The sequence below is a fragment of the Numenius arquata genome, chromosome 2 (genome assembly GCF_964106895.1).
Source record: "Numenius arquata chromosome 2, bNumArq3.hap1.1, whole genome shotgun sequence".
NCBI lineage: Eukaryota > Metazoa > Chordata > Aves > Charadriiformes > Scolopacidae > Numenius > Numenius arquata.
In genome coordinates this window covers 93,063,739-93,088,213 of record NC_133577.1, presented here as the reverse complement: position 1 = coordinate 93,088,213, position 24,475 = coordinate 93,063,739, and the positions used below count along the sequence as shown (strand labels likewise).

The 24,475-nt window shown below is 39.3% G+C and overlaps 1 protein-coding gene across 1 annotated transcript in view; it reads right to left on the bottom strand.

Moving 5' to 3' along the window:
* PTPRR (protein tyrosine phosphatase receptor type R) overlaps positions 1–24,475 on the bottom strand; it is a 156,203-nt gene that overhangs the window by 8,691 nt on the left and 123,037 nt on the right. Inside the window, exons 8-12 of the mRNA XM_074167596.1 lie at positions 19,369–19,453; positions 12,470–12,549; positions 10,132–10,269; positions 3,264–3,374; positions 1,922–2,079 (exon numbers count right to left, since the gene is read on the bottom strand). Of these exons, the coding sequence (XP_074023697.1) occupies positions 1,922–2,079; positions 3,264–3,374; positions 10,132–10,269; positions 12,470–12,549; positions 19,369–19,453 (572 nt within the window). The remainder of the gene's footprint in view (positions 1–1,921; positions 2,080–3,263; positions 3,375–10,131; positions 10,270–12,469; positions 12,550–19,368; positions 19,454–24,475) is intronic.

Below are 24,475 nucleotides of genomic sequence, written 5' to 3'. Positions count from 1 at the left end.
TCCTTATTGATTCAATTTAAATAAAAATGTCCTTTCCCTCCATGTTTGAAATCTCTAATTAAAACTTGTATTTGATCCCAAACCACTTAGTTGCCATTAAACCCAAACTTATTTTGATGTACTAACTACACATCTGAAGGCCAGATTAAGGAGATATTTTCCATATTTACCCATGCTTTCAATGAATGACACGAGAGAGGAAACATATACCTTTTCAGTGAAAGCCACTATAAAGTTTGGTAAGAAATGAAAACTTTTCTTCTTTTGGAAATGTGTGTCCTTGGTGTATGTGTGTAATCAGATCTACTGATTTCAAAGATCAAAACAAATGTTTACTCTTTTTCCTACCCTTTTGCAGAACAGGAACTTCTTAGCTAAAATTAGTCAAGTCCTTCTTATATCCTGAATGGGCTCATCACTGAAGTGTGTAAGACAGCACCCTGTGCTAACAGGCTACAAGAAGACATGTACAATAAACTGAATTACTTTTTTTCCACTTGTATCATAGTAAGAGATTATTAAAGCACTTCTGCTTCAGATTAAGATCATTGTTTGAGTGTGCACTGTAATGCTCCTCTGGAAATAGCTGAGAATTGTGCATTTGTATCTGAGGTCCAAATTTAAAAGTGTGCACAGGCTCTCTAAGACCCGGATGACCTCAACTGCAACTCAGACTAAAAGGAAAGAAACTATCCGACTAGGAAACGGAGTGTGAGTGAGTTTACCTATTTTGCAGACCATACTGTAGTGAGCATGTAGATAGTTATCACTGAAGAACTATTAATTTTAATCACAGCCGAGACGATATCTGGGTCTTTAATCATGAATAAACTCCAATTCATGATTAAAAACTTTGTTGTCATATCATTCACCCCGGAAAGACATCCAGTTCTTCTGAAGACCTTCATTACTGAAGATCCTTACTGGATAAATGGGACTCTCAATAGCCATGCACAGATTTGTGGATTACTGAGGGAAACTAAAATTCCTGATAAAAACAGCTGCATAAAATTTGGGAAAGTTCCTTATTCATCACATTCTGGTTTTGCAAAATGATGGCTGGTTCAAATCTGGCTTCTATTTCTCTAAATCTCCAAAATATGGACTTGAAAAGAAGTGGTTGAAGATGAAAAGTTCTGGTTTTGATGTACTTCTAGGAAAAAAAAAAGAGCACTATCCAAACTGTAAGAGATGTATCACCACAGTTATGAGACAAAGCAAGTAAGGAAACATTGATTTTAAATTTTTTTCCTGTTTTGCTTCACCTACTTCTTTGCACCAATATAATGAATCCAGTACTACTCCTGCTACTTAAATTATAACATGGAGCAATGAATCAATATAAAGCAATAAAATGGAATTTAATTAGAATGATGAGAACGACATTCTCTGGTTCATTATAACTCCCGTGAATAACACCCTGCTCTTGAGTACTAAATAATGCTTTGCTCTTGAGTATCAAACCAACTGCCCTTGTGAAAATGTTCACAAATTTTAGTACTGATGTGTTTTGCTCTCCAAATTTGTACCTTATGACTACTGTTCAAAATTGACTTGCTTTACAACATTTTAGCCAACCAGTCACAGGGCACTGCATCTGACTTAGGTATGTAATTATGCAACAAGACTAAAAAGAAAGCAAACCATGAATAAGAAACAGAAAAGAAATAATTTTTCCAGCTGGTCTTTCAAAAACAGAGTTCATTAGCAGAAATGGAGAACGGTTCAGAAACAATTTGCTAGCGACAAGGGAATTCTCTCAAATCCTCAAAGATGAACTGAAAAAGCCAATTAGCATGAAGAGGATCTGGGGAGTTTCACTCTTCCCCGGATATGTTCTTTGTTCAGGAGGAGGACCGTTTGATGTGATTTGCTGTGGCCTTGCTCTGGGCAGTCATTTAAGAGAAAGATTGCAAGTTACCTGCAGTGCACAATGACAGGGCCTCTGCCAGGTGATTCCACCCTGTCCTCTTCTACATCCAGCATGAGCTGCAGCAGAGGCTGAGCGCTGTCAGGGGTCTTGTGGTCCGGCCAGGATGTGTACCAGTAGTGTTTCACACTCCGAGACTGACTCCCTTGCTGAAAATAACATGGAGATTTTATATGCATGCTTGTGGTGAACAATTCTTTTTATTTCTCTCAATGTTATGTTAAAAAGACAGTAAAAATGTTAAGAGAGACTTAACAATTTTTGTTTATTAGACTCGGAGGGTGCAATTGCAGGGGAACAGGCATGCTTCCAGGGACACAGTTGTAAGAAGGGTTTCTGCACCTGAAAACTTAGCTGTTATTTCAGCTATGTAAATTCTACTCTGTCCACCTGACAACTAATTTGCTGACTGTGTTGCCAACTGGGAATTTTCAGCGGTCTGTGTTTGATCAGCAATAAGATCTAGAGAGACTAGCTTGATCTAGGCTTCTGAATCTCTAAATTATTATATATTTCTGCTACCTTTTAAGGACATTATCATAAGGATCTGACTCTAAAATTACAAGAGGATTTAACTTAAAGGTGCAGAAGAACTGCCCTTCTAGATTAATCAAACATTCCAGTTTGTCCAGTTATTCTCTCCGACAGAGGCTGCTACCACTTACTTCAACAAGCCAAGGGGCTAAATAGGGGCTAGGGTAATTTGTGTTGGACGACATGACTTCTGCCCACTTCTCACTGCCTGGGCTGAAACAGAAAACAAATTTTCCCAATTCATTATTTATTGTAATGCTCTGTCAGGAGCAGCACATGATGCAATCTGATAGCACCTAAGTGTAATACGGGGAGTAACTTAGAAGAGGAGCATCTGCCTTATTTTGCACAGTTAATGTTTAGTCAGAACCATGAAAGCATGAAGCTTTCCTTGTGTACTCCTTATATCTTTAGCTTCTCAAATGGGCTATAGATGTACTCAGCATGCAATGTGAGCAGCGTACCTTTTTCAGAATGATGCTACGCTAGTTCTTTCATTAACTAAAATCCCTTTACATCACCTTGGCAATGCTAAAAAGGCCTCAAAGCAAATGTAATCCAAGAGAGTGAAACTTGCACTCTTTTTGAAGCTTTTTTTATTGCCAGCATGATAAAAAGCAGCAATCCAGTAAGCGTTCCAGCACTTTGGTCTCAATCATACCTTGCAGCTGTGAGCTTCGTAGCTCAGTTACTCCTCCTGTAAAAATTTATGCCCTTTAAAAAAACCAACACTTTAAATTCATTTAACATTAAAAAAATACAGCATTTGGAACAATGCTTCTCAGATGCAGATTGTTACCTTTATTGTAAGCTGACGGACAGTATAGTTCTCGCATTCTTGCACACCGTTAACAAGGACTTCAACCTTCCCATATATTCCTCTTTTTTCTGGCCAATAGAGCACGCATTTCTGGAAAGCAAATGTCAGTGGTCATCAACAAACTGGATCCTGGAGCCATATTCATATCTAATTTTTATGCAGAATGTATTTCTCTGGAAAGTTCAGATGAATTCAACCGAGGTGTTATTCACCTCAGAAGCATTCCTAAATAAGATACTGCAGGCCTCTTAAAGACTGACTTAGGCCTGGTTTTCAGGATCTGAGTTTTTCAAATACAGATCTCTATCACTGATCACTTTGAACAACTGGTTTTATTCTTAAAAGCTCAATTAAGTTCAGTTAAAGGAATTATTTTACACATTCAAAATTAAAGATTTTTTTCCTATAATATTCTTTAATTCATAGAATTAAATTTATAAAGTTTACTCTTTCCAAAGGAGATTTCTTCTGAGCAAGACATTTAGAATTTTTCCTGTCCTCATAAGACTTTTTATGCTCTTTACTCTCCTGAGCTCTTATAAAACAAAGCATGTAAATATGCCCTTAGATATTACTGAATTCAATGGGACTTAATCTGAGTTGCCTACTACATAACTTACTGGAAAGGAGCATTAAAAAAAATCCATCAGTCTTGCTACAGCTACACAAAATTATATATAGAATTCTTAATAAATCAGCAGTGTTATACTACTTCAGGACTGTATCTGACAAGCATATACTAAAAAGGAGGTGAAGAAATACTATGAACCATCTTATTTTTCCTCTGCAATAGTTTGCTTATCTTCAAGTTAACTGCAACTTCATATTAATTTCCATAAAAGTATCTATAGTCTACCTGAAAGCAAACTTCCCTACTGTATAAATACTTGTCTAAAAATAGAGTATAAGAGTGTAAGGTGTTTGAAAGCCACATTTTATGAAATAATGCTGGCCAATCTGATCTGTTCATCAAATAAAATAAAACTCTAACAATTAAGGAAAACCTTCTTTTTAATATCCAGTACACAGGTTAAAAAAACCCACCAAGATAACAGACAGTTCTACAATAATAGGAATCCCAGAAAGAACTTGTTTGTATTTTCTCACAAATACTTGCTGAAGAAACTGGTATATATTTAGACAGTAGCCTACATTACACAGCAAAAGGAAACAATCTCTTTAAAATAATTAATTGCCATAAAGCATAACTCCCAGTAAATACTGCTAAAACTGATCCAGAAAAAAATATCAGTGAAATGCAAGGCTTTACCACCAGGTGTGATCTTTAAGCTTCTACGCTACTTGATAACCCAATAGCTGACTGAACCGAATCATCTGTGTTGCATAAATACTTTTCTAAAAATAGATGCTCATTACCTTAAGAGTATAAGGTGTGTGAAAGCCACATTTTCTGAAATAATGCTGGCCAATCTGACTGGTTTCGTTCAAATCCTGTCTTTTGCAGAATTACTCGAACATCCTAAATTTGCTGTGTCCCCGAAGACATCAAGAAGGGCAATAATATACTCAGAAATTTGTATGAAAAAAAGTGTTCACAAGTTCCACAGTCCCCCCATGTGACACATATAGCAACTATCATCTGCCAGATCTGCAATTCATGCCCCTCCCTGGGAGTGTAGTTTTCAGTGCTAATATGGGAAAAAGAAAAGTCTAAATACACAATTGTACCCTGACAATCAACAATAGTTGAGTCAACCCTTGAGACTTCTTGATAAATGTGAGCATGCAACACTCACTACAAAGCCTTCAGGCACTCCAGAAGAGTGTTTTTCTTGACTCTTTCCCAGAACTGGAATTGGCAACTTGCTCTGGGTGGACAATGAAATGGGGCTGTTCATTAAAATAACTTTCATTTAACAGTCCGTCTACATTTAGTGAGATACAATGGATTATTTTTAACACAGTCTCTGTGCATCTTTTTAAAATACCGTTTGTTACTGCTTTAAAAAATAGCCTTGAAAAAAGAGCTGAGATCAGCTGGTCCAGGTACTTCTAAGACGACAGAGAGTTGGAGGAATTAGCATTTTTGGAAGTCAATTGCGATAAAGGGATAAAGATGAAGGTGGGAGGGATAAACGTATCAGACAAACAAAACCAAATATAGAAAATCCAAAGAGCATCAGCAAAAAAGAGTAAATAGATTCAAGCTATTGCTTGAACCTTAGAGAAAAATCCACTGGTCTTAGGTAGGTGTGTTTTAAACCTGTTCAAAAGGCAAACACAATGGTTAAGAAGGTTGCTCTCTAGCCTCATGTCTGTAATCATTAAAAGCTTATCGCCTACGGTATAAATCAGAAAAAAGGAAGAATTCACTCGTTCTTAGTATCATGTAGTCCTCCACCTCCAGTCTTTGTGCTGGTCCCGACTCTATTCCATGCTGTTCTTGCAGACCACATAGTTTCCCTTTCAGCATATTCATATATTACAGCACTTTCTAAATAGGTCACATATTTTGTGAGTTTGGGATTGAATGTACAATCCTCTGTGTAGTCAGCAAACATATAACAGCTATGAGCAGGATTTTTCAAAAGATGCTTAAACTCAAAAAAAGAAAAAAGTAAAGAAAAAAGAAATCCTAAAATCCTAACCAACTTGCATTGAAGCCAAAAGCCTGGGAATCTTCTTCCTTTCATGTGGAAAATCTCATCTTCCTGCCATCTCTCAAAATCCCCCTTGGATTCATTTACATTGGTTAGATTTTTGCTAAAAATGATTATTTATTTCTGATCTGGTCTCTGACCTTTTTTTTTTAAAAAAAAAACAACCAAAACAACATTCCCTGACCCGAACAGGAAGTTTATACAAGAAAGAGTATCTCACATGACCTTTAATTGATTTCGGTCTTTGTCCTTACCCCTGTGACAGGGCTGCAGGCTGAGACTCTCTCCATCCCCTGTCTCCTTAAGTGCCCCATCCTGCTCCCACCAAGCATGTGCTTCATGGAACCTCTCCTGAGATGGATCTCCATAACCGAGTAGGGTCTGGCCCTGCCTCAGACTGGGGCTGGCATCTGCTATTTGCCATGGTCCATCTGTGCTAAGGAACACAGGCTTTTTTAATTTCCCAGAAGTGCTCCTGTTGCAGCCTGGTCCCCCAATTCTGCTGAATGGAGGAAGGCTCTCTCAGCTGACAGGTCATTTACCTGCTTTACTTTCCCTGGATTTGGACCCTCAACAAAATTAGTTTAATAATTCTCAAATATTTGTGAAGTTGCTTTACTTTAGCTCCTCTTCTTATTTATTTTTCCATATAGCCATGCTAACAAATTTACACATTAAATGTCCCAACAAGCAGGCCAACACACAAAAATAATGAATAATTACAACAAAGCTTCAGTTCCAGAATCCCTTTTTACTCCTGACCTCTATTTACTGTCACTACTAACTCAAGCATGAGAAGTATACTTTAAGAGGGCTTGCAGGATTTGCCTTCATATACTAAAATCCTCAAAGTTAGGACCAAATCTTCTTCAGTTTTTCCAAAACCTAAGACATATCTATGGTGCCAATACTCAAATTAACTAATAAGTAATCTTCAAAGAAGCTTATGTGAATTCTGTAAAAGGCAAATTCCAAATTCCAAAATCTACTTTGCTATGTGTAGATAAGGGTGCCTATAGACCGAGGGAAAAAATGGTACATGAAAAATAATATGAGCTTTAAACAGTGAGTTAACAGGATTGTCCTAGATGATTACTGACAACAGGATTTACATTAGCTGAGCTGAATAAACACACATTGTTTAATTCATCTGTCAGTAGTAGTTCTTTCTTCTTGCATAATGCTGCATAACATTCTTCATTTGTGCTTTCCAGAATCTGTTTCCTGGTTAACAGGTAATGTTGCTAGTAAATTTTGAAGGCAAACTAAGTGCGTATTATCTATGGAGTACATAGCATAACTACGAAAAACAGCTGATACAACTGAATTCTATAAACTTCTCTATAAAATTATATATAAATCTATAAAACCCTTACACTCCATATATTTGTCTAATTTTCATTCCTCAGTTGTCTTGACTAAACTCAGTAATATATGAAGCTTGTATGTGCTTCATGGATAAAGCTTTCCAAGATGGTGTCCTAAAATATTACTACAGAATTAGAGATTGTCACCTTCAGTGGGTGATTTATCTTATTCTCTTAGAGTGGTATGGATCACCCTCTGGAGTTGACTACTGCTCTTCAGTGACCAAGGAGGGCACCTAGACCACTAGATGAGATGTGTTATTCCTTGTATTAACCCTAAAATTATAGCCTAGAATGCCAAGTTTCTCACTACTTATTCAGGCAGAAGCTCCTTTCCTGTGGATTCTCCTTGCACAGGTAGATTTCCAATCTGTTCAGATATTGTGTAGTTTTGAGGACTGGATTTACAGATTCTGCTTAAAATACTCACAGCACCCATAGTTCCTTCAGCATTATTCTTGCTTAGAAATCAATCTCCTTTTTTTAAAATCAGAGTTCAAAATGAAAAAGAAAGAAAATCCAATAATTTAATGCTCCAGGGTTTTTTCATACAGCTGAAATGAGTATTTTGCTCAGCACTCTACTTTCATGTTGTATCTTCATCCATCTTGTAAAAAGTGTTACCACAGTGAGTCCTTAATCTTTTTTTCATCTGATGGAAGGAAGTAACTCTATAGAAATCTTTGTTTATCATCACTTCATACAATTCCCATTGTTATTGCAAATTCATCACATAAGCATATTGAACTAGGACACTAATGTCCCAAATAATTTCACTTAGGCTAAATAAATGAATTAATTCTTGAGATTAAGGTTTTTCTGTGTCTCTCATTTGAGAGCTCCCTCATTATACATTACTTTATACATTATAGTACATTATAGCTCAAATGGAGGCTGACTGATGTTATACCAACTGGAATGAGGCCTATACCTGACAGTTAGATGTAGGGCTTTATTTGTGCAGGGCTGGACATGGATCAGTGGATGAATACGCTTTCAAATATGAAGGTATTTGTATGTGTGCGGCAGATGTACCTCCCTGAAAACAATGGAAATAAAGCAGACCACAGAGAAGAAAACATATCAAGTGCTATTGTGCTAAATAACATCTGCTTTTGTCTTCTCTAAAGTTTAACAGTGAAATTAATATGCTGAGCGTAGCCACTAGCTAAGCTGCTTTCTTTTCAATAGCAAGCAAGGTTTCAGGAGGAACTGGCTAACGGTGGGAGAGTTCTTAAGGTTCCTAGACAGGGCAGGACAGCTTGTGCAAACACAGCCTCTCTATATAGCCTGGGAACGACTTGAGATTCCCCACCCTTTCTATTAGGAGGAAATTACCACTGCCAGGCCACAACAATGCGGATAAACACCAGTGCCTAGAGCCTGCGTAACTCAGGTAAACACAGGGCTTCCTGACATGATGGAAACCACTGGGCACTTCTTTCAAGTCATTCTTCTTACACAGTGTCAGATGTGAGTGTTTAAACAGTCAGCATTTCCTCAGTGAAGTTCTTATTCTTTTGGCCAACTAGGCCGGGGTAAGTTTTCTACATTTTCAGGAGTAATCTTTTTAATGTAGGCTTCTGGACGTTTGTTTGAACAGTCTAGTGCAAAATGGCACCTGGTTTGGAAATACGTCTTGGGATATTTTACAGGACCAATGTACTCTTTACATACAGTTTTCTTAAAGTCCACTGGATTTTAAGTTCATGTTAGAAGCCCAAACTCACAGTGACAAAGAGCCAAGCAGTGGTCAGGGAAAAAAGAAAGAACAGTATGTTTACTGAGTCCATATTTAAATGGACCAGTGAGTTTGAGCCCTGGGAACACACTCAGGATCTTGGTCCTTTGATCACTCAGACTGGGAACTTTGCCTGAATAAACTCTGTTTCTCTATCATCACATGTACCTGAGTTTGAAGAGCAGAGGTGTGAGTGGAGCAGGGGCAATATGGCCTTGGTGCTTACCTGGCAAGGTTCTGAGACTCAGTTGAGGCACTCACCTGGGGCTGAGAATTGCTACCAAGTCTAGCAGTTTGGATTCAAGAAAAAAGTCAATCTCCTTCATGTCTGTCTCTCTCTTGCCCACAAGACCTGTAAACCACTTTTTTAACATCCAATTTTTCAGAACAGACCTTTGCGTTGGCCCTCTACATGGGAAAGTGATTTTCATTCCTAATGCCTGGCAGTCACAAATATGGACTCTGGCATTATCAAGAAAAGCCTGGCAACAAGTTACACGAATACTAAATAAAGCTATTGAGATGTAATTGGGAATCGACCCAAAAGTCACAGCATGTGTATCAGGCAGTTAGGTGGCCATTAGCAATTAAAATGCGATTGTGATCTCTACTTGGTACTAAGGTAAAGAGCTACATGTTTCCATTCTGGCTAAGTACCTCCACGGTATTGTCATTTGGGAGTTCAAACTGTATTTCTGGGATTTCTGATTTGTAATATCTGGAATGGATTCAAAACCTGCCATTATAGCAAAGTGCAAACTTCAGCCATGTCAGGAAACCTCTAATTTTAACACTAACCATCTATTCTTTATATACCAGAAAGTAACAAGAAGTACGGAGGTGACCAACAGATAAATGAGGTGTTTCTTTAAAAATTATGAAACCAACAGCACAGATCTAGAAAATGGAATTCCTTTTTGTCTTTTTTAAATACATCTCTTATGATTGCTATGCAATTGCAATTGGTATATTTGGATACTCCAACATTACTTTCCACATTGCCCATTATCAGAGTATTTAAGAGCCAGTTATGTGCCAGCTTCCTTCCATATCTGCTAAGGTTCTTTCTACAGTACACAGCCATAGGAACAATTTCTCAGTTTGGCTAGTTGTCATACCTCATTTTTTTCTTTCAGCTTTGTGATCATAACAATGACAGGGCTGTCTTCTTGCCAAACCATCTGCCAGAAATCATTCACAGTATTAATCATTGGTCCCTGAGTTGCAATGAAAGCCTTCTCTTTACCTCCATATCCCTGGTTTAGAGACAGAAACAAAAGTATTTACTTTAAATTCATGTGGTCGACCAGAATTGCAGGTGAATCTTCTGAAAGAGCAGAAAAACAAATCTGGACTTAAACAAAAAAACAAACAAAAAAAAGAGTTATTTGAACTGAAAGCAGTTATGACTAACAGTAGAGCAGATCAGAAATTTTTCAGTAGAACAGTTTTTCCTCTAGAAACTACTGATTCAATGGACTGAAATGGTCCTGAGAATACATCAATCCCTCTCAAATTTCCCTGCTTACTTGGCCTGTCCTAGCTCACTCTGTTCTTCAAGTTGTTGGGGCTTTCCACCATCCAGTAGTACTTTAATCCATGATTTATATTGCTGCAGTGTTTACAAGATAGTTTACAGCCAACAAGTCACAGGAAAAAAAATAAGAATTATAAAACTAGTTTCTGCAAAGATTCATGACAGGAAAAAAAAATTAAAATACAGGAAGGCTTATGGAGTCAAAGAATCTGCTATGCATCTTTGCTAAGGGAGAAGCATCTTTATGAGACCTTATAGGAGGAACAATATACCAGTATAGGGAGTCCCAAGACACACAAGTGTACAGGAGGGCAAAGAAAGGTCAGGCAAACTGGGGAAGCAGAGGAAAAGGAAAGGCAAAAAGAAATGGGAAAAACAAGAGACTACCTTCTTATTTTTTGGGTGAGAAGTAGAACTTGTAAGTTTGTACAGTGACAAGGTGCCCAACAGTAATTCAGATCAGGTGATCCTGGCAATGTCTGAAGGGGATGAGTGAATGGAGAACAGCTGGAGGTGGTGCAGGAGCCTTTAGTCATGGGTCTTCCTTTTGGGTGCCTTTCTCCCTGACAACTGTTGCTCATTGCATGAACCAATGGGATAAATCCTCAGCTGGTATAAACAATCCTCCCTCTACTCACCAATCTGCCTGAATATACTTTGTCCAAGAGAGGTCTGTCAGGATCCTAGCAAGCCCAATGGTATTGCATGAATAGATGAGAAATTTCATTTTATCACTGGGTTGTATTTTTTCCTGCAGTTGCTAACAGTTCAGCTAGTGTTAGCAGTGGGAGGAATCACCGTATGTTGTCCTGAAGGGTGGTGGTAGGGTGAAAAGGGAGACCTCAGGGGACTCAAAACATGGCTTGGCTGAGGGAAGAGTTGTTCTCCAAAGAGAACTGCTCTGCTTAGTTACACCGTGATGTCTTTTGTACAAAACACTGAAAGTACAGGATGTAAAGTGAGGCAAGCTAAGGGATGTGGGGGATGTGTATGACTATATTCATGTACTGTTATTTAAATAAGCAACATCACTGTAGAGCTCTGGAGAAAAATTTCAGTTGCACTATTACATTTATTCCAGCTGAGGATCTGGTACATAACTCTAATCAAAACATTTAATTTTGCAGGTAGAGCACTAGATTCCTAAAACATGACTGAAGTAACTTAGTAGTCTAGTCAGCATACACTGTGCCACGGGTTCAAGAAAGCTGTGTGTGTGTGCCATCAAGGATTATAATATAGCTGACACTTAGAAATAATGCTTTCCAACAGGGTTCATGTTGGTAAAGTCTTTGTATCGTGTAATCATTCAATATAGGGAGTAAAATGTGAATGAAGGTGTGTGCTGGTGCACATGTGTAATTTAACACATCCGCTTATGCTCCTTTTCACAAACTTGTTACAGTATTTATGTAATTACTTAACCGATGATTTCAGGACTATCAATTGATATAATTATTAATGGAAAAAACCCATCACCACTGAACTTGTTTGTGGATAATATGACTGCAAGGAGCAATCATACAGCTTATACTCCTGTTGACTCTGATCTTCTCTATACCAAAATACTGGTATCTCTGTCACTGTTAAAAGGTAGCCCTCTTTTTCTTCCTATAAGGCAGTAGGACAATAAATGGTAAATACTGAAGTAAACAAACAGTAATGCATGTGTTTCTTAATGTTTTTTATAAACTATTTGATAAATTGTTTTCTTATTGCAACCATTGTAGTACATTCATGGCTATGTGGGCTTTGTTACAAACAAAACTATTTCTATCACATCAATGTAGACAAAAAGATTAGAGATTACCAACAAAGATGGGTAGGAGTAAAATGAGTGGCACCTTGGCAAAATCAGCTATTCACGTGGAAAATCAAATACCATCTCAAAAGTACATGAAGAGTGTACATTTACTTACCCTAATGTAGTTAGCATTTATGTAGGTACTCAAGGAGTCAGATGGATTTTTTGGTTTCAAGTACACTCTGCTTAGAGGATCTAAGAGCACAAGGAAGATGGAAATTGAAAAGAAAACCCATCATTAAAAGATTTCTATAGAGAATGAAACACTAGTTGAAGAAAATAATCTATTGTTATTCAGGGTTGTTAAGGACTAAATCATTATGCATCAAATTCTTCCCTCTGCAAAGGATCATCATGTGTAACTGAGGTACATCTGTACTGCACAATGTTGGGCTGTGTAGAAGTATCTCAGCAAGCCGTGGGCTTTAAAGCCACACTATCAGGTCCAGGGAATGATCAGTAAGGTCTACTCTGCCTGTCTTGAGTAGCAAGCCGGCCTGCCTAAATTGTCTCTGAAACCTGTGTCATACCATCGTATGATGCTAGATAATTACACCAAGTCCTTTTGATTCAACTTTGCTGAAGTTGTACTGTTCCAATGACTAGAGGTGGATTTAAATTAAGAAAAGCTCCCTCTGCCTCGGATGAAATCAGCTATGTGCTTTTATACTGATTTAAGTTCACTGTAAGGGGCTGGACTAGGTAATCCATATCCTTCCCTTCAGTCCTGTGTTGTCATCTGACACAATTTGTGACCATTCATGTATACTAGACTGGAGACGCAATGTCAAAATACAGGAATATTTTCCTTCATGCTGTTCTTTCCTTCACTGTCTTGGATGATATAGAATGGAGTGAGGGACAGTTCTTCTGAGTACAGAGCTGAGGACTACTAAATCCCTCCTGCAAAGGAAGTTTTTGCTTGCTCATTTGTGATTATGTGATCCCTCATGTATTACCCTTTTGGAATTAAAGCCAAAGAAATTCTCAATTACACAGCGTAACAGAAAGGAATAAGGAGGAGTGAGGTGCCTATGTTGTGGCTGTCTAGAGACACACTTGACTCTCTTCACACCTTTTCTGAAAAAATATTCTACTTTAAACAAAATTATATGGAAATATTTCTATACCTATAAAAATAATCGTTTCTTCTGGTAATTTGCTTAAATAATTAAATAGAAGCAGCAGCTTTTTGACAGTATACAGACACTATAGGTTTCAAAATAGCCTCTGCTTTGCTGAGTGCAATCTAGGCAATGTGTTTAAAGATACATACACAGATGTTGAAATGGAGAGTGGTAAAAAAATGTTATTTATTATGTGGTCCTGCTGTTTACACAAGAAATATATAATTGATGTACTTAGGCTGTAGCAAAAACCGGTATTTTCAGAGTTGCTTTTGGATTTCTTTTGTCACTTTTCATCCTGTTCCTAAGAACAAGATAAAACCTTTGCAAATCAAAGGAAGAGGAGGGATGATCCCAAGCATACTTTATGTCCTTTTCCCACTGGAGGTCACAGGAGCATCTTGGACAGGAGTCCTTTGCAGGACCCAGGCTGGTGTTTTGAAAGTGTGTTCCTTAAAATGTGCAAATGAATGCATGACTTCTAGTTCAAAGTCTGGGCATGGAAGTCCTGTCCTCTGTGTTAATAGCACAACATGAACTCTAGTTAGGTTGTGTTAAAATCTCTTTGTACTAGCTTTCCCAACTTTTTCACTTACAGCTTTTTTTTCCTCTTAACAATATGAGAACAGGAAACCTCTCATTCCTTTTCAGCACAGAGTGATTATTAGCCATTTCCACAAATGCCTCAGGCTACGTGGCCTTGAAAAAACACTCACTTCCTCTCGCTCACACAATGCCTCTGATTCTGGTGTAGCTTGACCCCTACCTTAAAAAACCTCTTCCAAGCAGACTCAACATCCAGTTTAATTACCATGTCTTGAGATAAATCCCTCTGTTACTAAAGAGCAGCTAAATCAGTTCTACAGTTTCTCGAGACCTCCTTCCAACTCCAATCAACGAAACAAACACTGCTTCCAAATGGGAATCTTTTATAAATTAACAGTCCTGATCAGTTATGAAATAGGCAAGTGCTGTAAACTCAGCTCTGAAAGGAGGAAAACCTGAGTGCCACTAAAGATCCAGAGCCACTAAGCAATCATCAGACACAAATGGAAGTAATTATCTTCCTCCTGAATGACAAATACCTTGGAGGTAATTATCTTTTCCTCAAGGATGGCAAAGTCTGAGAGTCTGAAGCTACAGCAGAAAGACACAGATGGTGGCTGCAAAGCTGTATTCATCAATGTTTGTAAAGCATCTTGAAACGCAGCAGAGCTGTTAAGCACTTATAATTACTAATAAAAAATGTCTCCTACAATTTTGACTGAGGCAAAATTACTGCTGTTTTCTTCCACGTATCTAGGAAGTCTGGAATAGCTCTCCCATTAGGGTAGAAGAAGCTTCCTCTAACTCCATCTTTAACAAATTAATATTGGCCTGATTTTAGCAGGCTGGAGGAATAGAAGGGTGTTACAGGGGCTGTAGTTTGCCACCATAAGACTGCCCGGCATAGGGAAGAAGCTGGGCTGTATGGTGGCACTGCTGGACAGCTTCCCCCGCTGCCATTGATACTGGAGGTTCATCCACACCATGAACACCACTTTGTCATGAAGACCCAGGGCTTTGTCCCATTGCAAAAGCTGTATTTGTTGTATGGTGGGTATGATGAGCTGTGGTCATTTTTCCTTCTTCCATTTCGACTGCTACTATGTCCTGAATTCTTTAGGCCATGGGTATGTTCGCATTTGCAGCATTTCCAAGATAAGTAATTTGTTACCCCTAGTCCAGTCCTAGTTGCCTTACCAACAGTAGGACTGAAATACTGTGAGAAGGGCTTAAGGTATTTCTGTTTTGTGAGTAGGAAAGGAAGATGAAAATTTTGTGAGTGCTCTCACACTTGCAGCCCAAAAGATTATAAATCTTTCAGATATTGAGACCTTTTGAAATTCATCCACCTCTATTTCTCCTGGTTTTGCTTGCAGTTTATAAATGAGTTACGAATACTGGTATTACTTGGTAAACATTGTAACACACAACGTGGAAGAATCATACCAGACTGCGTTCCCAGTCTCTGCCAGGTGGGGAATAGGCTATTAGACTTGCAAATAATACAACTGCCTCAAAACACCTCATGTATAAAACACTTGTAAACTATGCATCATGTTTTAATCTCATCTGAATCATTCCTGGCACTTCCAATATGATCCAGGATTTCTCAATGGAAAACTTAACAGATTTATCATGGTGAGTGCTTCCGCATTTTAAAACATGCTTGAGCATTACAAAATAAAGTTTCATTCACGCAAAGGGAATCTTTCTTATCTACTAAAAATAAGATCTGCCTAATATCCATTTGCATTTTAACTATGCAGTTTAGCATAGATCAGTTATTATAATACTGGCTATTCACAAATATTATAGACGTTATCATACTGGTGACTACAAGGACACACATTGTCGACTCACATGGATATACATAAAAGATGTGATGAACCCATGTTGAATTCCACTAAGATTAAGCAGTTTTTCTCTGTCTGCTTTGTAAATATGATTTTTCTCTTTAGTCTTTGAAAGCCTGCTGGTGATCCTATTGCCTTCACTAGGGAGCAGGACTGGAGCAAATATGACTGCTTGTAGTCAGGACTATAGTGCAAGGGAGCTTGAAAATTCTAAACATCAAGAGAAAGGTTTTCCTGCATTTGTCTATAAGCTTGCATAATGAAGTGCTTTGTTCATATGATTTAGATTTAATTTTCCCCTTTTTTTTAGCTGGAGTGCCAGAGCCAGTTTTAGCACAAGCACTTCAAGCAACAGCTTGTGGATTTGTGGGTCTCACCTGCCAAGTGCTTTCTACCTTCATGTTACTGTGAATCTGCCGTGAGTGTTTTCATGTAGGCTTTTGCCCTGAGGGTACTCTTCAGAAAGGGGTAAGGAATGACATCCAGGTACCGTGGATGTCTTGCACACACCAAGATACCCACAGTATTAAGATACTTGCTCCTTTGTAAGCAAGAGCCCACACATGCTCTGAAGCACCGCGGGAATTCTGCTTCTGGTTTGAGGTGGAAAAGTGAGACAGGAAGGAGAAAAGATAAAGGGCTTTGAAGCGGAAGTCCTGCTGCGGGGACATGTAGTGGGGACATGTAGTGGAGACACGGGGGCTGCCGGAGACAAGCAGGCAAAGGTGAGGATGTGGAGTAAGAGGATGAGGGGGGAGCAGCAGTGCTGGTGTTCTGCCACAAGGATGTGGCTGTGGTGAGAGACTGAGATCTGTGTGCAGGACTGGGAACTTGCTCTGAGGGAGTGAGAAATGCTGTAGGTGGATGGCAGAGGGAATGCAGTTGAAGATACGGAGCAGGGTTTAACAGGATCCGTGGGTGGGGTCGCAGTCAGGAGGAGGGGTGGAAAAACAGTGATTCTAAGGAACTGTTTAGCCACTTGTCTCTGATCCCACACTGTCGCCTCGTTAGTTGTATTAACGTATTACTATAAAGCAAATAACACTTAGAAAACTTAAAGAGGCATCCCAGTGTTTGCATAAGAGCGTTGCCTATGTTATACTGCAACTAGAAATGTAACATTTCCTGTACTTTGTAGTTTTCCATATAGAATAATTTTCATTAGGCATTCTGTTTATTTCATATGAGTGTGTCTGGCTGGGTAGTATCTCTTAACATGAACCTGCCCTCATGCACCCTGTCACAGAATTATCTTTTAGAAAATGAGAACATCCTCCACAGCGCATAGGGTGGAGCTGGCAGGACTGGACATTTTTAGGAGATAATCCATCAGCTAAAACGTCACTTGTCACCACAGGTGCCCCGATTTGGGAGACGCACCCAGCGCTGGGAATGGAAAAGCTGATGCGGGCGTACGAAGCAGCAGGTTGATATCATCTCAGCAGGAAACCAGGAAGGCTGTTCTATTTAATCACTCAAATCGTTTCCAAACCCTCTCAGACTGGGTGTGGGGTGTGCGAGTATTTATTATGAGCATGTGCCTCAATCCTCAAAATATCTTCCTTGAAACAGCCTGGTGCTAACACACAACAGGCCTTTTGATTTCTGTCAAAGATGGTTACAAAGTGCCTGTCAGTGAGTAGCTGTGGTGCACCGCGGCAGCGTGCTTGGACTGAAAATGTGCCTCGGAGTTAGCGGCACGTCCCAGCTAACTGGAGGTGAAAACACAAAGGCATGCTGGTTCTCAAAGCTCATCAGCATCAACCACGGCCCAGATCTCGTGTCCCAATTCAAAACACATGCTGCAGTGAAATAGGACTCATTGCATTTGCAAGGCATTGCTGAAGGTGAATCTGATGGTGGCTGGGGCAGCTCGGACGCGAGATGCTATGGGAAGGGAGAACTCCTTCCAAAAATCGGCCCGTCAGGCGGAGGGAGGCTTGGCGATATCCTGGCTCCACTGCAGCTGATGGCTGCAGTCCTGCTGTCGTCAAAAGGGTCAGGATTTCACCCTCCATGTACATCCTGTTGACACTGGGCCAGACTCCAAGGGATGCTGAATTTTCTGATTACTTAGTATATAACTTGCATTCAGTTACTTATTTTCTTTAATTCCCTTCAACATTCCTCCATTGAGCTCAGCTGCACACAGCTATTGGTTGCAGTAGATGAACTAACCTTGAAGTCAATGGGAATATTACTGGGGGCTGAAGGGAAGCAAGAACTCCACAAGAGTTTGTTTCCCAGCTACGTATCACATTTCTGAGACTAATCTAGTGGCTGAAGGACATCAGTTTTCATTAATTTAACTGCAAGGCCTTTGTATGATGTGAACAAATTACAATGCATTCAGGGTCGCCGAGGAAAATCTCGTCACTTAAAGTGTGTGAATTTGCACGACTAACATATAACATAGGCCTACAAGGACATTATAGAGATGATTAGAGAACAAATTTCTAGTTGATAGGATATGCTGTCATTTTAAAAGTAATCTTCATTCCAAACCTAAACAAAGGGATATGTTTACATTTTTCTGTGGGAGTGTTCTCCAACATTTTGAATCATTGAACTTTTTCACTTTGGTGATGTCAAAATTTACAAAACCTCAACTCTTCATGTCTATATTTAGTGCAATGTTAAAACTTCTGCAACCTATTTTGAAACTGAAACCAAAATAAAATTATTAATAAAAGAGAAATGGAATATCTCATTATCCACCAACAAATGTTATGCAGAAAAACGTGTATTTTGAGGGAAAACTATTCCACTGAAAAGTTTTCAGTCACCCCTAATTATAATGAAGCGATTGTTACTTGGTCAGAAATAAGGAATTTGGGCCAACAAAAATACAGAAGCAGTATAGCAAAGCAGTAACAAGTTTACAGCAACAATGAGGCAGCACTGTGTTAGGGCGGTTTTCTTACTAATGTAAACAGATTTCCACAAAGCCAGTTGCTGCATGGAGAGTTAAAAAAGTACTCCAGGGGACTTAAGAAGATAGAAGTCCACTACAAGAAAAGATAGGATGAACTTGCTTTTTTAAGTCTGGGCCATTTAATGTTGGACACGATCCCAAGTAGCTTGACCCAACCAGAGAGAATTCAGTGACTGCAAGTTGTGCACTGTGATAGAGGACAGTCTTGGTCCTCTCGTTCTCCAGACTGGGGGAGCTACTATGAGGCATGGCAGATCTCTCTCTACCCATCTTCCTGAGCTGTCCTCCAGAGAAAACCAGCATGCACCCAGGTTGCCTTTCAGTACATGGTTGGGATGCTGTCAAAGTGTGTACCTACTAAAGCATCCAGTAAGACTTCTGCATTCGCCAGTCCTACAGTACTGGGCTTTTGTTGTGTTTCTACATGGCCTATAAATACACTCGTGAACAGGTACACAACAATCAAAGATAAAGACAGCTAGATTTTCACAGCAATATGTTCTCAAAGCAGGACTAAATGTCATAGTAGGAAACCATGGGCTAACTCACTTACTTGGCAAAATTGTTTTATAGCGGTTTTTAGTTCCGTGACTCGGGATGTCAATTTCTTTGGGATCCACAAAATTCATTGGTATTTCCTATAAAAAATAAATTAAATCAGATTGGTGTTTCCAAAGGAGGCATGCAGGAAATTATCACCAGAAGGCCATCTGCTGTTACACAACTGTCTTTTGACATCAAAGTTATTAAGAAAAAAGTGGTTCCCACCTCAAGCCTGTCAACACCCTTCCTTTAATAAACACAGGGAGTTGCATATTGAAGGGGTGACTTCCAAGGAACACTTCTGATGAATTATTAGAAGCAAAGTTTTTACAGGATTAGGAGAGAGGTTAAAATGCACAATAGTTCTAGAAAAGTGGAGTTGAAAAGTGCAGTACTGTAGCAGAAAAGCACAACATTTTACATAATTGGGGGAGGAACTTTCAAAATAATTAAATATTAATATATGGCAAACATTTTTTTAATTTTGTGCAAAGCCCTTAACAATGTCAAAGACCTCACTTGCTTTTTATAGAAACTACTAGAATGAAGTGTCTTAGCCTTTCGCATTCAGTGACTCAAGTGTAATAAAAATCTGAAGTAATATTTCTCTTGATTCTCATTTTGATCTTTTAGTGACTGATCCACATTGTCTTCTTTAAATATGCAGATGTGCAAGTAACTAATGTGGCAGTTTGCTTGAAGTTCCAAAAATTGTTTGTCAGCATGAAAAGTAAAAATCCTCCAATTTTTCATTGAACAAAATGTTTCAATTGGTATAAGGGGCAGGGGGAGAATAATTCTGATTTTGAGGTCCTGAAACATTGTTAGTGTTCTCACAGTTGAATAAAAACAACCCTTTGAAAAAGGCAAGATGAAACAAGTAGGGTGTTTTTTTTTTCCTGATTGTGGGGGATGTTTTACCAACCACAACAATCTGTCAAAAATCACATTAAAAATGCTTCAGTTGACTCAAAACTCCATTTTTACTGAATTTTTTTGGCCTCAATTATTTAAATTTAAGGGTAAGCTGGAATTTGATCTTCAGTAAATTAACACTTCTACTTAAAAGCACAGTCATTACTAGAGACTTGAACACTTCATTGCTAGCCTGGTATATTTGTCCAAAGAGACAGCAGCATATTAAATAATTGCCTCTTACAGACACATAGGAACATGAGGACACACAAAAGGTATGATCCTACCCTATTCAGTGCAAAATCCTTTGACTTGCACCACTGGAAAATTTACTTAAGGATTTTCCTCCAAAATCAGCTGGTTTCTACCTCCACACGCCTCAGGCACAGATGAGATGCATGGCCACTGTCCTTCAGACCCAAGCTCTGGTTCTGTCTAGCATGACTGGCTGCTGCAGGATATTTTTTAGAGGAACAGGGAGAAGGCTCCTAACAGCGTGCCAAGGATGCACCCAACAGCAGATCTTTACACCAAGCAGGGAAGCTACCCTCTTACTTTTCTGGTTGAAGAGAAGGCAAAATTAAGTAAAATTTATATGGGTCATAATGAATTGCTTTATTTCTTTTCTGCTTCCCAACTCAGCTTCTGGACATCTTATTACATAAGACTGCAACTTCTGTGTTGGTTTTTATTTTTCTACCTTAGTAGTGTTTAGTGGACCTTCTTTATTCTTCCTCTCTTCCTTACTCAGTTTCTTCCTCGATCTCTTCCTTGCTCTTCAGCTGATGCCTCAAAAGAATGACTTCCTGCCTCTCATTTCAGTCCAGCCAAAGCGCTACTGCTAAGGTACACCTTCCTTGAAGGTGTTTCACCCAACACTTTTTCAGCTCCTGGTTCTGCCATCCATATGATGCCTGCACTAAGCACAGGAGTTTCTCACTTGTAAGAATCCATTCCTGCATAAACCTCATCTCCATTCCTTCAGGTCAAATCGTCTCACCTCTGTCCTGCTTCTGATGCCCCTTCCTCCTCCATGGAACTACAAAATGAGCTCCCACACCCCCCTCATTCCCACCTCTGACCTTCACCCCTTCCCAGTGATGATCTCTGTGAGACTCTTCCCCTTGGCCCTTGGGCTCTGCATTTTACTGACTGGCTCTGGTACAGGCTAGTGGCTGACCTAGAGCTTCCCTGGTTCAACTCTGGCTTAGTGTAAACACGATGACTGCATGGCTTCTGAAAGGTTTCCCTGCTGAACTGTATATGAACTGAGAGAGAGATATATGTTAAGCCTGTGTTTAATGTGATCTGCATCTGTCATGGAAACATCTGATGGAAAAAGATGTGTGAGGGAGAGTCCTCTGCCTGCACAGTAAGGGATGGTGGTCAGAGCAGCTCTTCCAGCTGCCTGTCTGTCTCCCTCTTGGTGCCTGCTGAAATGTTAAGATAGTTCATCAGTCAGTGAGTTACTGACAGATGCAGAAATGCCACTGAGCTGAAAACAGAAATGCATTTCTCTGAGCCAAAAAAGTCAATCAATAACATTAATAACTTACATCCTGTAAACATTTTCTAGTCAGCGGGCTCCTCCCAGTAGTAAGAACTTGTGGGGACAAGAGCACAGACAGAAATCTGACAATGCACCATGGATCACAGCCACAGACAACTCACTTATTCTGAAACTGGCTGTGAAAAGCAAGTGATTATTCCAGAAAAAAAATCAGGATATTGTGGGCATAAAGTTCCTGCTAACATGGGAGAAAATAAGCCCAGGAGATTGCAAATAGCATGAACATGTGGAAATTAGCATACAAAGTCCATAGTTATATAGGCAATATATAGATTTGTTTTATTAAACATATATACATATATTATATAATTAAACAATTACAAATAATGTATAAGATGCACACATTCATATGCTCAGTTGCATGCATACAATTATAGATGCATATCTATATATGCCTTTGTTCATGGGCTACTTCATCTCTCTGAGCAATACTCTTCTAATAATATTAGAATCATAGAATCATAGGACAGTTTGGGTTCCAAGGGACCTTTAAAGGTCATCTAGTCCAATCCCCCTGCAATGAACAGGGACATCTTCAACTAGATCACATTGCTCAGAGCCCTGTCCAACCTGACCTTGAATGTTTTCAGGGATGGGGCATCTACCTCTTGAATTCTATGGAAAGCATCCTTAACTTTCTGCCAGCTCTGTTCTGCTTCTTTGTCCCTGAGGGCAATTTCCCAGGGGGTCCTATTGAACAATCCCTTGAAGAGCTGGAAGTTCGCTTTCCTAAAATTCAGGGTCCTGACTTTACTCTTCACCTGACCCACATCCCTCAAGACTGGGAACTCCACCAGTGCGTGATCACTACAGCCCAGGCAGCCTCCAATCTTGACATCACTGATTAGCTCACTTGTGTTGGTGACCATCAGCTCCAGTATCACATCCCTTCTGATAGGGCTGTCTATGACCTGGCTTTAGACGTTATTCTCAGTGCACTCCAGGAGTCTCCTGGATGGCCTACAGTTCGCCATGCCACTTTTCCAGCAGATGCTGGGGTGATAGAAGTCCCCAAGCAGGATGAGAGCCTGGGAACATGATGCCTCATGTACCTGGAGTAAGAAGGCTTTGTCTATAGGCTCCCCTTCATGGGGTGGCCTGTAGTAGACACCAACCGCAAGGCTCCTTTTGTTGCCTCCCTCTCTAATTCTTACCCATAAGCTTTCAACCTGCTCGTGGCTATTCTTCAGAGACAACTCTTCATACTCTATCCATTTTTTGATGTCAAGAGCAATGCCTCCGCCTCTCCTTCCTCGCCTGTCCCTTCTGAACAGCCTGTTGCCATCGATATCCGCACTCCGGTCATGAGCTTCATCCCACCAGGTTTCAGTAATGGCAACTACATTTGTAATAACAGCTATTCTGGCTCACATTAGCCTTTAAACGCTACAACTGTTCTACACTCAAAGAGATATGATTTGAGTCTCTGAAAGCGTTCAAGTAAATGTAGGAAATTTAGGAAAATTCAGGCAGATATTCATTATACCCATCTCTCCTTTTTTATTAGAACCAAATTTTGTAGATTTAACAATCTGGCACTTTCCCATGCAGGATTCCGTTTTCTGACATTCCAGTATTTCAGGAATAATGTATTTTTCTGCTCTGTCACCAGCTTTAGACATTCTGTCTTTTGAATAGCTACTAGCTCAGGCTACTAAAGAAGTATAAGCCGGGTAATTTATGTTTCTTCCTCCTTGCAAATCAGGTATGTTCTCCCAGGTAAAAGTAGCCAACTGTTTTTTCAGCATTAAAAAAAAAAGGAAAATAGCTCTTTTTTCTTGATAAATATTATGGGAAAATATTTTGATGGTAACTTACCATTTTTTACAATAAAAAATTAAGTTAATACCCCCTTAATTGTTAATCAAAAAATTAAATGTTAATTAAAGAACTAAACCTGAAACCACTCATGCTTCAGTTTTCCATTGAAAACTGAACATTTCTCCCCTTTTTGCACACTTGGAAGGTTTTCATGGGAACTAATAATTTTAGTCTCAAGAAGACTGTCTTATTTTATTTCTTTAGCTACATAAAACAAGCTGAGCGAGCAGAAAGAGTGAGGGTTATACACTGCGTTCTTTGCATGCCTCAAGTTCCTACTAAAGCTATTATGTCTAGCAAGGAAGATATTAAACAGATACTGTTCAACAGCTTTATCTTAAAACACATTTTAAAAAATGGTTTAAAGATAATGACTTATCTTTTCAATAAAATTCTGTGAAAACACTGAATGGGCAAAGTCATGTTATGCCACCTTGAGGGACAAATGAAATGTCTCTATTGCCCCAAAGCCATGCAAGGATGCCATGTGAGAGGATTTGGGTAAATAGGATTCTATGGAGGTGCCAAGTTGTCTGTACAAACTGACTCCTAACATGGGGGGGGGTTAAGCATGATGAAGGTATTTCTTCTGGCTTTCATGCCTAAGCAGCAGAACAGCAGAGAACCAATGGCATAACTGGTACCCTCTGATAGCAGTTGGTAGCAGGGCATCTGAGGGAACTTAGAACAGGACAAGCTTTACTTTGTGTTGCACTGGCCACCTGAATAACTGGAACCTGAATAATTGCCCCATATTCATCTTCTCCTTGCTATCATGATTTTATAGGCTTCTGTTAGAGCCTCTCACAGT